The following is an 11891-nucleotide window of genomic DNA, read 5'->3' on the forward strand; positions in this document are numbered from 1 at the left end:
AATTAAAAACAAAAAATTAGAGAGAATAAAAAGTTACCAGCAGCAGCTACAATATTTTTATAATTACACAACTTAAACTTTCGTTTAACTATGTTTAATTCAATAACAATTTTCGACTCGTTTAAGACATTTACTGTTTTGTGATCCAAAAAGAAATTATTTAAAGCATCCGATATACTTGACTTTAAAAGAAAACTAAGTTGGAAAATATGCTGTTGTACGGCAAAGGGAGAGCAAGGATTCAGTAAATTGTACTTACCTAATATATAGCAAGAGAAAATACACACAGACACACAAAACACACACTTTGAATTATATTTACTTGAATTAAATAATAATAATGAGTATATATAACTTTGTACTTGAATAATATTTTATTTATATATATATATACATATATATATATATATATATATATATATAATTTAAGTCAATAAAAATTCTAATAAATTATAATCACCTTAAACAAGCTTCTTATTATTGTTAATATGCTTTAAATTTGTAAGGGAATCGCTTTAACTTTTGAAACTTGATTCGATACTCTTAAAATTTCCCACTGGTTGGGATCGATTTTAAAGCCACTGCGCTCTTTGGAAATTCCCACTTATTCTATAGCACGGTCCATTTCCCTTCAAATTTTAATGCGGAACCCATTCGATACCTTTGCACGCAACAAGTACTTTAACTTCTGTTGCCATGAGACGTGCGTCAAATTAGCGGCGGTGACTTAGCGTCGGTTTTTGGTACTTGGTATCGGAAAAGGAATCGGTCACTTTTAAATGCATTTATTTCAGTTTTTAAGGACGAAACCAAATAAATTTAAAGGCAGAATTGCAAAAAAATTAAATTATTTATTGCTTGGATACAATGTCGACGATTTTAATGAAATAAAAGGCAAAATGATTGATAAATCGTGCTCTATATGCACAACTACCGTGCATTTGAGGCCATTAGCCAAAAAATTGATAAATATAGGTTGAAATATTGACGCCATTTCACGTATAAATATAATATTGGCAGCTTGTTTTTTTGCATTAACATAGGATGTAATGAGAAAAATAGAAAAATTCAATTTTTTCATAAGCTGCACTATTCAGTATGACTGAATACTTCTTATATAATTTGCTTTAACTTATTAATGTAATTGTTTAAGAGTCCTTTCCGTTTTTTCATGAATACATATAATTCGAATTGATTTGTTCCCGCCCAATACTTTATAGAATTGTTCAACACTGTATCCAAGCAGTGGTTCAGTTCGCGTTGGAACTAGCAGTTCGATAGGCGTAATGAATAAACTATATGAGGTTGGTTTACAATTAAATTATTTTCTCAAAATCTGTACCGTCCATTTGATTAAAATTAGTGCCAAAAGCTTCTTAAAATATGTATCGACAAAAGCGCATTGAAGGCCATTGTCCCTGAGTTAAGAAATAAGGGCTCAAGACCTGAATTATATATTCCTGAATTAAGATATTTAGAGAATGGAAACCTAATTTTTCAACCCCTTGGTATACCCATATTATAAATTAAAATTCCAAAACAAATGAATGTAGACAGTAAATAATTTAATTTTTTGCAATTCTGCATTTAAATTTATTGGGTTTTGTGCTTAAAAACATAAATAAATGCATTTAAAAGTGACCGATTCCTTTTCCGATAACAAGTACCAAAAATCGACGCTAAGTCACCGCCGCTAATTTGACGAACATCGCGACTACAGTATGTTGCTGAATTTGCGTCAACGCTGCTGATTTATGCGCTAATCGAGTGCAACGGTTACGCTGCACTCTTTTGAACAAGCGATCTAGTTCTCTGTTGATCAATTGAGTTTTATGTTATTTAATTTCCATTGATAAACTATTTTTGGGCAGAGGGGCACGTCTCCAGATAACCTTGAGGCCCAATAAATACAGCATTGACGCAAGTAAGTGCCTTTTAACATTGTTCTAATTAAAAGCAAAATATTCACTCACATTCAGTCGACCGCAGTGGTCGCAATCTCCAGTCTCACATTCATATTGTAAGCTCAGTTTTACAGAGACAGTTATATTTTTGTCATAATTTGTCTGAAAATATCATCAAACTAAACAAATTGATAACGTTTTTCAGTGGTGCGCCTATCCGCTCGTTGCCTCATGGCCTTTCAACGCAACCAAGATGCGGCCAATTTTTTGTTTGAGGGCAAGAAGATTGTTGGAGTTGCCTTAAACTACATGTAATTGATATTGCAAGCCTTGATTGAAACGGTAATTCAACTTGTTTGCCATACGCAGGTGCGCAGTCAAAGCCAAAAATGTGCCGGTGCCACAGGTGCCAATCGTTTTCTTAAAACCAACAACTTCCTATCTGCGTGAAGGCTGTCCCATTATCGTAGGTGACCTACGCTATTTGAAACTCTACTGATAATAAATACGAATTGTCCGTTTTAGTTGCCCAAAGTGTTTACCAAGGTCGCCTATGAAGTGGAGCTAGGCGTTGTCATCGGATCGCGGTGCAAGAATGTATCAAAAGCTCAGGCCATGCAACATGTTGGCGGTTACTGTTTGGCTTTGGATCTAACTGCCCAATGCAATTTGACTGCTGCACGCGCCACTGGCGGCTCCTGGACATTGGGCAAGGGCTTCGACACATCAACGCCAGTTTCACAATTTATACCGTTTGATGCTGTGGACGATCCGCATACCCTGCCACTGTGGCTTAAGGTCAATGGCGAGCTGAAGCAGAGCGGCTGCACGGCTGATTTGGTTTTCAAAGTGCCTGACATTATTGCCTATGTATCCAAGTATATGACATTGGAGCCAAATGACTTGATACTGACGGGCACGCCAAATGGCTCCGATGCTTTCAAAGCTGGCGATGTCATCGAGTGCGGCCTGGCGGATTTGGCCACCATGAAGTTTAATGTGTGTGCGGAGTAATACAGACTTATAACTGACAAATGACAACTAAATTGTATGTTATCAATTTAAGTATATAGCCATTAAACGAACGATTAAGTTTATTGATCTATTTTTATAGACGCAATTACATACATTTACTTTCTGCTAGTTTTCACATCATTGCAGGCAATCAAGTAATTCCGCATGCCCACACAATCATCCGTATTTTTCCATATAGATGCCGGACAATTCTGATAAACCTGTTCCATGATACAGGCCAGCAAAGTAGCCGGATAGTAATCACAGTTGTCCTTTGCATGCAGCCATTGGAATTGTTGGGTACGCGTTTGAGCTGTAAGGGTTACATTTTAGATTACTTTTTTATAACAATATTAATATTGATTATTTTGTATATAAAAGATTTTGTTATCTGACTTAGGGATTGCAAATGGCTTGTCATTACGAAGTCTTAACTTGTTGAGAATTTCAACATTCAAGCAGCGAAAAAAAGTAGAGCTGGGATATCAGAGTTCATTTTATGTGTGGGCTTAACTAGGGTAATAGCTGTTTCTTCTTTAAAACATACCGTAGTCCACGCAGCTTTTTAAACTCTTCACGATGAGATTTGAAAGAACATCATCATTTTTATAGCGCTGTGCCAGGCTCCTTTGCATAACAGGTAAATTAACAGTTCCATTGGAGAGTAAATAGCCATTCTTTTTGAATACGCACTCCGCAATACACTGTAAACGATACCCTTTATTTTCGATTTGATAGTTGAGCAGAACAACTTACTGCATGTAGAGCCACTTTGTCCGATTTCAAGTTTCGAGTCTCCCCATTATTGGTAGTTAGATTAGTCTGACTTAGCAGGGACTTGCGGCAGGACTTGCTGAATTGATCATTTCTAGGAACATTACAACAGGAGCTTAACTATAAGCAAACAAATTTAACGATGATAATTTCTTATATGCAAAAAGCGAAAGCTCACGAGTTTTGGTTGCTTTTTTGCCTTGTCGCAGCTCGTAATATTGGCTGTAGCAGCTCCAGTTTTTAGAACTGGAAGAACAAGCAGAAAAACCAATATTAGATAGTTAAAATACATGCTGTGGCTTTAAAATGTTTTTTAGAAACTGTTCGGACTTAAATAACATATCTGACGAATTTAAACCAGTTAAATGTTGCGTAAAAATCATATTTAAACTTAACGATAATGACGGACAGAAATTGTTTGAAAGACACCATGGGAGGGGGGGGAGGAATTGTTTCATGATATTTTACACTCAAAAAAACATTTCATATTCCAATTTGTGTAGTCAAATTGATAATTGCATATTCTTTTATTTAAGCATAATGACAGTTACAAAAGTAATTTCTGTGCTGTTAATAACATTAACACGAATGTTAAGTTAACAGAACAACAAACAACGCCAATCGGAACCACAACAAACAACCAACCAAAGGGTAAAAAACCCTTTGTAAAGGTGCAAATCAATATACACAAATATGGAAACGAATTTATATAAGGGCAGTGTCACAATATTTCGCAATCAGCCGTCATATAGGGTATTCAACAAATCGATTGAGCAAGCCGACGACTCACTCTTTACCTTTTTAAACGACATCGATTCAGAGTTTTTAAAGGAGGAGCAACCGGGGCCATCTCAAGTCTTTACATCCTACGCCTGCGGATTTACCAGAAGTGATCCACGCACTCAGGAGCTTATAAGACGCACTGTTTATGACCACACAAAGCAACAGTTACCATATGAATTTCCCAATCCACAGGAACGCCATTCCGCGCTAAGTGCAGTACAGCAGGCGGCCTGCCTGCGTCTGTTGCTTGCCTGGCAGCAAAACTTAGCTGAGAGCGAGGATGATTTTATTGTTTGGCGTGTCACGAACGGCAAACGCTGCAAAGAGCAGCAGCTAGTACAAAAGCACATCTACGACTATGCCAACGCACAGAAGGAGCGACTCTATGCGCCCATGAAGCCACTGGTGATGCACTACTGCAAATGGTTCGAGATGAGAATGCTGCATCTGCTGCGTGAGCTACCCAATAGCAGCTACTCAACACACACAGGCCTGCCACAGCTCCATCAATGTAAAAGCTTGAAAGAGGAGGCAGCCAGCATGGAAGATATTAAGCTGATATGTCGTCGGGGTCATGTGCGACTCTGGCCAGATGTGCGCCTGCCGCACCAGGAGCTAAGCACATTGCGGGTGCGTTTGGAGCGTTATGCCTATGCAGGCGTAAATGACGAGCCCGCTTCACAATCTGTTGCCGACGCGCTTGAGCGCCAACTGCTGGAAACGGATGAGGATGTGTTTGTGTTGCCTCTGGATGCACTGCTGATGCTATTAACGCCTGGCGCATACGTGGATTTGCCCACAGAAATGCTGCTGCACATAAGTAATATTCCCGACAGCGAACACAAGTGCATTGAGTTCAAGGAGCCACTACCTGCACGCAGCTGCGGCTGGCACACAAACAGTCGCCTCCTGGCGCAGGCCTACACAGCATACGCACCAGCCAACTGGCTGCAGTTTACCGCCGACGGCGTCGTGCAGCTATCTAGTGATATGCCAGCCGCAGCGCTGAATGACAAAGTGCAGCCCGCCGAGTACAAACTGTTGCCTATCGATGAGGATGTGCGGCGTATGACAGAAGCAAGATCCAACTGTGCGCTGGTCAGCTGGCGTCTGCGTGCTGGGGAGGCGGATACCGAGGCGGAGCCGGCACTGTTGATGTACAGCAGCCTTCCGATAGCGGCCGTGCGCGACGCTACGGCCAATCAAATGCTGGGCTGTCATCTCATCAAGCTGGAGAACAAGCCAGATTGCGGCTGTGAGATCATGACCAAATACGAGCTGCTTAGCGCGTGGCTGCAGTTGAAACTGCTCCAGACCGACAAAGGCCATTGCTCGCGCATTTCGCTGCAAGATATGGCGCCGCTGCTGGAGGAGCCGCTTACACTAGGTGCACTGGAGCAGCAGCTGCACGAATACTATCACATAAGCATGCCGCAGCAGCTGAGCCAGCTACGCGAGTTCCTGAAACTGCTGCGCAGCGTGACGCCTGGCAGATATCTGCTACGTTATGCAACAAAGTATAAGGACAAGTTTCTGCTGTGCCAACCTACGCTGGAACCCACACCCACAAGCTTTAAATTGCACGATCTGCTGGCGGGTACCTCGCCCAATGACATCGACTTTCTCACACAGGCCGCCAGCTATCTGCCCATTTCGCCGAAGCTTTGTAGTCGCCTGCACGAACAGCTGCAGCTGTTGCCCTGTGCATTTCCAGTCAAAGTAGGCGGCGCTCAGCGCTCCAAGAAAAAGGCAATGATAAAGAAAAAATCGAAGGTTGAGGAGCAACCAAGCTTGGTGCAGCGTACGCGCAAGAGGAAGCCAAAGACAAGAGAAAGCCGGCGCAAAAATTCAAGACAACGTAAGCGGGCTGCTGCCAAGGCACAGAAGGAGCAGGATAAAGAGCTGGACAAAATCATGTGCCTATAAGGCAAATTTTGTATACATTAACTTTTTGACTTGGTTTTTACCCAATGTATTTAATTTTAATGAAACAGAATAGATCTTACGGCTCTTCCCGGGAAAAATAATCTAAGTTGTCATTACGAGCAAAATGCCATTAAAGTTGATACTGTCTCTTCAAAGCGTAAATTGCCTTCACCTTTTACTCTAAAAATAGGTTTGAATACTATCAAAAAGGCAATACATGAAACATTTCTTTTCCTTAACGTAGAGGATAGTTTATTCCGTGACGCTTAAAAGTTTAACTATGATCCTATGCTCAATGCAGCCAGTTCTGCCTCGATATTTAACTCGGTTTGTAATTCATCTTCGTGCACATTTAAAGGGGCGCATCGTGTCCAAAATATTGTGTCATCAACCGCTGGTAGTTTGTCGCTGGGAAAACTGTGCAATGACAGGTCATTGAATACATTGTTGTGCTCGTAGTCATCCTCTAAAGGAGACTCTGTGCAGTTGGCCGTTATTCGGGCAATGTGATCATTGGGAATTCTAGTTTTAGATAGAGTTCGGTTCAGTGTTAGCATCTCGAAACTATTCGAGATTAGAAAAACGTTGGCCAAGCTTTTGCTGCTCCAATTGCACCACAGCAGATTGTGCATTAGCGCGTAGGGACAGTGGGGCAAATAATAAAGAGTGGATACATTAGCTTCATGCCTGCCTGCCCTGTCCTCGGCTATGACAGTGCCATTCAGACGTTGAATTAGCTCTTTCTCAGTTTCACGAAACACGGGATCATAGTAGAGTGCCTCCTTAATGTTGTGCTGCCGCTGGGCGCTCATAATAAACGCTGCCTGATGCAGCGCTTGGTGTGTGCGTGTGAATGGTCCCAGGCCCAGGCAGACTATACGTTCCAGTGGTCGCTTAAGCATGTCCAGGTGCTGTTGCAGCGTTTCCATAGACAAGATAAAATAATCACTTTGAATCATTTCACCGCAGAGTCTCTCCAGGCGTCTGCAAGTCATTAACAATTATCAGTATATGCATATAAACATATAAACCAATGCATTTACGCTTGAAATTGGTCCACATTTACATCGGGGCAATCGTTTAAGTAATCGCTCTCGGATTTGTGGCGGTTACGTCGACTCAGGCATTTACGCGCCATCCATTTTTTGCGCGTTACCACCTGAAATTCCTCGCCAGCGCCAGACATTCCAATTTATTTCGTGTATATGGCTTGTTTTCTGTAATCACTTTTGGAATTTCTTTCTTAATCGTGATATTTTGCTATCGATAGTCGGCTATCGAGTACTTGAAACAACTGAATTTACTTTTCTACGAAAACCTTCACATTCTATTTGTGTTTTCAATGTTACGAAACATTCGTATTTGCACGTAACCATCTAGAAATACTCGCTTTTTTTTTAAGTTAGTTTAGTTTATTTTACTTTTTTTTCTATTTGCGGTTTGTATTATTGATGCTTATTGGTATCGATACCTACACGCTCCCACTTCAAACAGCTGACTCTGCTCTTCTTCTTTCAATTTATTTTCTTGTTTTGAATATGAACGACCCAAACAAAGCAATCAGCGTTAATTTATCATCGCTGCTTAGTTTAAAAGCGGAATTACAGCGAAAACAGCATGAAGTCAAACTAGCAAAAGCCACCAAGACGACGGCGAGTGAATTTAGGCCAAACAAAATCTCCACCGATAAGGAAAAGTCAAAATCTATTGGCAGCAGCAAAGAGCGTAGTTACAAGGAGATCAGCCGCAACGAGGATGTAAAGGTGTATGAAACGGAGGACTATGGACAGTTGGACAAATCTCGGCGTGTGCTGGAGGCAAAGAGTAAATACTACGATCGCATGAGCCGCAGCGGCGGCAGCCTCAACTCTGACGACAATTGCCTGGTAATGTTCAATCGCAAGCGTCAGGAGCAGCAGTGCGATGGAGAGGAACCGAAACCAAGCTCTACTCCACGAGATCGGCTGAGCAGCAGCAGCAGTAGCGAAAACGACAGCGCGGGCGGAAATGCAGCTGTTGGCCACGACGATGACGAAGTGGAGTACACGGATTGCCTAGGTCGGACGCGTACATGCTTACGCAAGGAGCTAAGCGAGGTAATGCTGCGGGACAAGCAACTGGCAGACAGCATGCCCGAGCGCTTAGATCAAACCAAAGCGAATTGGATGATAGACACCAAGGGCACACACAGCAGCAATCACAGCAGCGACGAGAATGCAGACGATGAGCCCTTCTATGGGCCGCGGCCTACGGAGAGCGTCTTCAGCGAGGCCGTGTCTACGATGACTAAGCATGATGAGCAGCGCGTCACCTGGGAGCGCAAGGAGCTAGAGAATGTAGAAAAGCCAGATGTACATTATCAGGATGTGTTCTTCGATGAGGCGCGCACACATGGCGTGGGCTACTATGCCTTCTCCACGGATGAGGCCGAGCGAAAGCAGCAACAACGCGAGCTGGAGCAGGCGCGTAAGGCCACGCAGGCGGAGCAAAAGCGACGTGACGAATTGCGTGCCGAGCGCGATAAAATCGTTGCGGATCGCGTGCTGGCTGCCAAAAATCGGATTAGAGCACGCAATGGTCTGCCGCTCATCAGCAAAGAGGAGTACGAGCGCGAGCAACAGCTCAAGGCGGCCGAGGCTAAACTCGAGGTAACAGAACGCGAGCGCGAGAAAACTGAAAAGGAACAAGCACTGGCGGCGCAAAAGGCAGCAGAGGAGGCCGAACGCGAGGAGCTGCGCAAGGACCATATACGTGACTGGGATAGAGACAAGAGCGGTGTGGCTAAAAAGTCCGATGATGAGCAGCCAGTACCAGAGGAATGGCAATACAAGCCCGAAAGGCTGCCAATGTCCCAGGAGCAGTGGAACGAACAGCAGCGCGCCGTACGTGCCCCTGAATTCGCGCCCATGCCAGAAATGGCGCCGATGCCAAAGCGCATCAACTTTAGCAGCATGCCACCACCAGTTCCCATGTTGTCCAGCAGTGAACAGGAGTTCAACAGCTACCATTCCACTAAACGCGAAAAGCAATTCCAGCGCCGAAACTACACAAAAGCCAGTGACGATATCGATGATGAAGAAGCATCAGCAAGCAGCTCCATGCACGCCCAGCATCAGGGCACCGCCATACCTCCACCTGCTTGTCTCGAAGAGGGTTTTAGCGGGCCGCCAACAGCCAAGCGTGCGAAATCACAAGCTGAACTTGAACGCTCCATTGAGGCGGGTCTTAGATTTCTGCGCGAGAGTTGCGACAAGGGCGTGCTGGGCAGCAAGGCTACCTGGACGGCCAAGGCGGACTATTAGTTAATCTAGCTATTAAGTTCGATTGTAATTTATTGCTTTGTATAAACAAATTACTATAGAAAACGCGTATGCCTCGACAAGTTTTCTATTGTCTGTGTTTAAATATACCTAGATTATTTTATGCATACAATTCACATTTCGAAATTTTCATTACAATCGTAAGAGATTGCAACGTTGTTAATTTGGCTGCTAGAGAAACGTAACGTAACATAGAAGTATTTTAATACTAGCAAGTATTTTAATACTAGGCTTACCTTAACCTTGTTGGCATAAACGTTGTTAATTAACCTAAATTACATTTTGTTAAATAGGCTATACGTTCAAAATAAATACTACAAACTGAGCATAACTAAAAATCAACTTATGTGGAATAGACTAGATCTAATCGGGTTTCCAGTTGTGCCCTGGCCACCCTCTAGAGCATGTCACTGTCGACCATGTCAATCACTATTTCGGACATCTTCTGTCGACACAAGTCGTTGGGCGGAAAGTTTAAAGTGGGCGCGCCTACATCCCCATCGAGGTCATCATTGCGATTCAAATACATATCAGGTGCATCCTCCGATGAGCACGTACTTATGGGTAAAATGTCCATAGCCAGACCAAGAGCAAACCGTCCATAGGTTTTCAGTTCCTGGGCAAAGCTGTAAAAGTGAAATAATTTATTTAGCTGCCTGTTAGCTCTCAATCCTCGCCTTACAGTTCCTGAAACTTTTCCAGTGTATTGCATTGCTCTGGCAAAACGTTGCACAGCACCTCCAACCATTTGTACAGCTCCTCTGTGTAAACTTTGAGCAGCGGCTTCAGTTGAGCGTCTCGCATTTGCTTGGTGGTGCAGCAGTACAGGAGATTGGCTATGTCCAATGCTATGGAACTATAGCGTACCAGCTGAAAGTCAATCAGCGCCACTTCCAACACGCGTCGTCGATCCTCCGGGTCGTAACGATACAGAAAATTGTTAACCCAACAATCGCCATGGCAAATGGCCGACAAGGGCGATTCGGCGCTGGCCAGCTCCACCATCTGTCCGAAGAAGGAAGAGCTTTCCGCAAAGCTACGCATCGCTTGCATATACTTGGAGTCCGCGGGCAGCACATCGGATACCATTTTAATGGCGTTCTTTGTCAGACGTTCGTAATAGTTTTTGTACCAACTGGTGTTGGCTGTGCAGAATATGCCCTCACTGATGGTGCTGCACATTTTTGTGAACTCCAGCGGATGCTCAAACTTGTAGGCTAAACTGAGCGCATGCAGCTGAGCCACCTGCAGCAGAACCGATTGCGTCTCCTCCATGCTGAGGCCCTTGTGTCGATCCGACATCTCAAAGCCGCGAACGCGCAGGTCCTCTACAGAATAAAAAAATAATTCAATTAAAATTCCGAGAACTTAAGTGTGTACACATATTTACCCATTATGAGCAAATCATGCCTAGCTGTATAGCATTTTGGTATGGAATTAAACAATTGCGCCTCCAAGCCCGTTTTGCTGGCCTGAAACTTAACCAGCTCTGGCATTATTGTGGTATAGAATTCCACCTCGTTGCTGAAAAGTATCATACAAATAATGCATTATATATATATAATATATAATATTAAAAGATAGTTCAACCAACCGAAAAAGCTTGTCGCTTTTATAGGCTTCTCTTTGGACCACGCTCTCTGGCAACACCTTGCATATAACGTTCTGCTCCCACTTATGTGTGCTGCCATCTAGTTTTTGGCGTTTCCCACTCAGGCAGATGCGATACAGTGCTGCCGTATAGTTATCGCCGCGGTCAGAGCCCTGCGCTAGCTATCAAAGGATAAATGCACAGAAATTGTTTTCATTTATACACACACACACACGCATGCACACCCACCTCGAACGCCTCGATTTGCACTTCCGGCTCTACATGTTTGAAAATCTCCTGAAACGTGCATAACGTCAGAGCGTTTTTGCTTTCATTAGCCGCTTCTGTGCCTGTCGTCGTTGTTGTTGTTGTTGCTGCTGTTTTCGGCGTTTCTGGAATGCCCATTTTTTGCCCGATATTTATTATATAAAGATGTACAACTATGGAGCCGCCGTGAAAATAAAAGGTAGAAACCACGTTTTATTCTTTTTGCTATTTTTCAATTAGTAATTATTAATTATTAACTTTGGTTTTGTCACTCAGCACTTTCGTATATAAAAAGCCTCGTCACATTTACTT

The 11891-nt window shown here is 43.0% G+C and overlaps 6 protein-coding genes across 7 annotated transcripts; 3 read left to right on the forward strand and 3 right to left on the reverse strand.

The window, feature by feature from the left end:
* The first annotated feature begins 1768 nt into the window (after positions 1-1768).
* On the forward strand, positions 1769-3027 carry LOC135437202 (acylpyruvase FAHD1, mitochondrial). 2 transcript variants are annotated; one of them, XM_064695079.1, is made up of 4 exons: positions 1769-1924; positions 2110-2215; positions 2274-2370; positions 2430-3027. In XM_064695079.1, coding segments are annotated over exons 1-4 (693 nt in total). In that variant the 5' UTR covers positions 1769-1923; the 3' UTR covers positions 2919-3027. The 2 variants fall into 2 exon arrangements, with proteins under 2 accessions (XP_064551149.1, XP_064551157.1); XM_064695087.1 differs by lacking the exon at positions 1769-1924 and adding an exon at positions 1962-2020.
* On the reverse strand, positions 3013-4025 carry Obp93a (Odorant-binding protein 93a). Its single transcript, XM_064695099.1, has 4 exons — positions 3871-4025; positions 3675-3812; positions 3466-3622; positions 3013-3231 (listed from the first exon to the last, which is right to left on the reverse strand). Exons 1-4 carry the CDS (start codon positions 3982-3984, stop codon positions 3035-3037), a joined length of 606 nt encoding a protein of 201 aa, XP_064551169.1. The 5' UTR covers positions 3985-4025; the 3' UTR covers positions 3013-3034.
* Positions 4026-4310: 285 nt separating this feature from the next.
* Positions 4311-6556, forward strand: Ice2 (Interacts with the C terminus of ELL 2). The gene has a single exon (XM_064695856.1). It carries the CDS (start codon positions 4386-4388, stop codon positions 6399-6401), a length of 2016 nt encoding a protein of 671 aa, XP_064551926.1. The 5' UTR covers positions 4311-4385; the 3' UTR covers positions 6402-6556.
* Positions 6557-6626: 70 nt separating this feature from the next.
* Positions 6627-7628, reverse strand: LOC135437802 (SRR1-like protein). Its single transcript, XM_064695879.1, has 2 exons — positions 7445-7628; positions 6627-7385 (listed from the first exon to the last, which is right to left on the reverse strand). The coding sequence occupies exons 1-2, from the start codon at positions 7585-7587 to the stop codon at positions 6680-6682; spliced, it is 849 nt and encodes a 282-aa protein (XP_064551949.1). The 5' UTR covers positions 7588-7628; the 3' UTR covers positions 6627-6679.
* A 196-nt stretch (positions 7629-7824) lies between these two features.
* Positions 7825-9837, forward strand: LOC135437795 (coiled-coil domain-containing protein 174). The gene has a single exon (XM_064695868.1). It carries the CDS (start codon positions 7853-7855, stop codon positions 9701-9703), a length of 1851 nt encoding a protein of 616 aa, XP_064551938.1. The 5' UTR covers positions 7825-7852; the 3' UTR covers positions 9704-9837.
* Positions 9838-9940: 103 nt separating this feature from the next.
* Positions 9941-11854, reverse strand: LOC135437838 (uncharacterized). The gene is made up of 5 exons (XM_064695917.1): positions 11562-11854; positions 11316-11494; positions 11112-11245; positions 10404-11049; positions 9941-10347 (listed from the first exon to the last, which is right to left on the reverse strand). The coding sequence occupies exons 1-5, from the start codon at positions 11715-11717 to the stop codon at positions 10119-10121; spliced, it is 1344 nt and encodes a 447-aa protein (XP_064551987.1). The 5' UTR covers positions 11718-11854; the 3' UTR covers positions 9941-10118.
* Positions 11855-11891: the final 37 nt, after the last annotated feature.

The sequence above is a fragment of the Drosophila montana genome, unplaced genomic scaffold (genome assembly GCF_035044405.1).
Source record: "Drosophila montana isolate Dmon_TW-CO22-7 unplaced genomic scaffold, ASM3504440v1 contig_1505_1, whole genome shotgun sequence".
Classification (NCBI taxonomy): domain Eukaryota; kingdom Metazoa; phylum Arthropoda; class Insecta; order Diptera; family Drosophilidae; genus Drosophila; species Drosophila montana.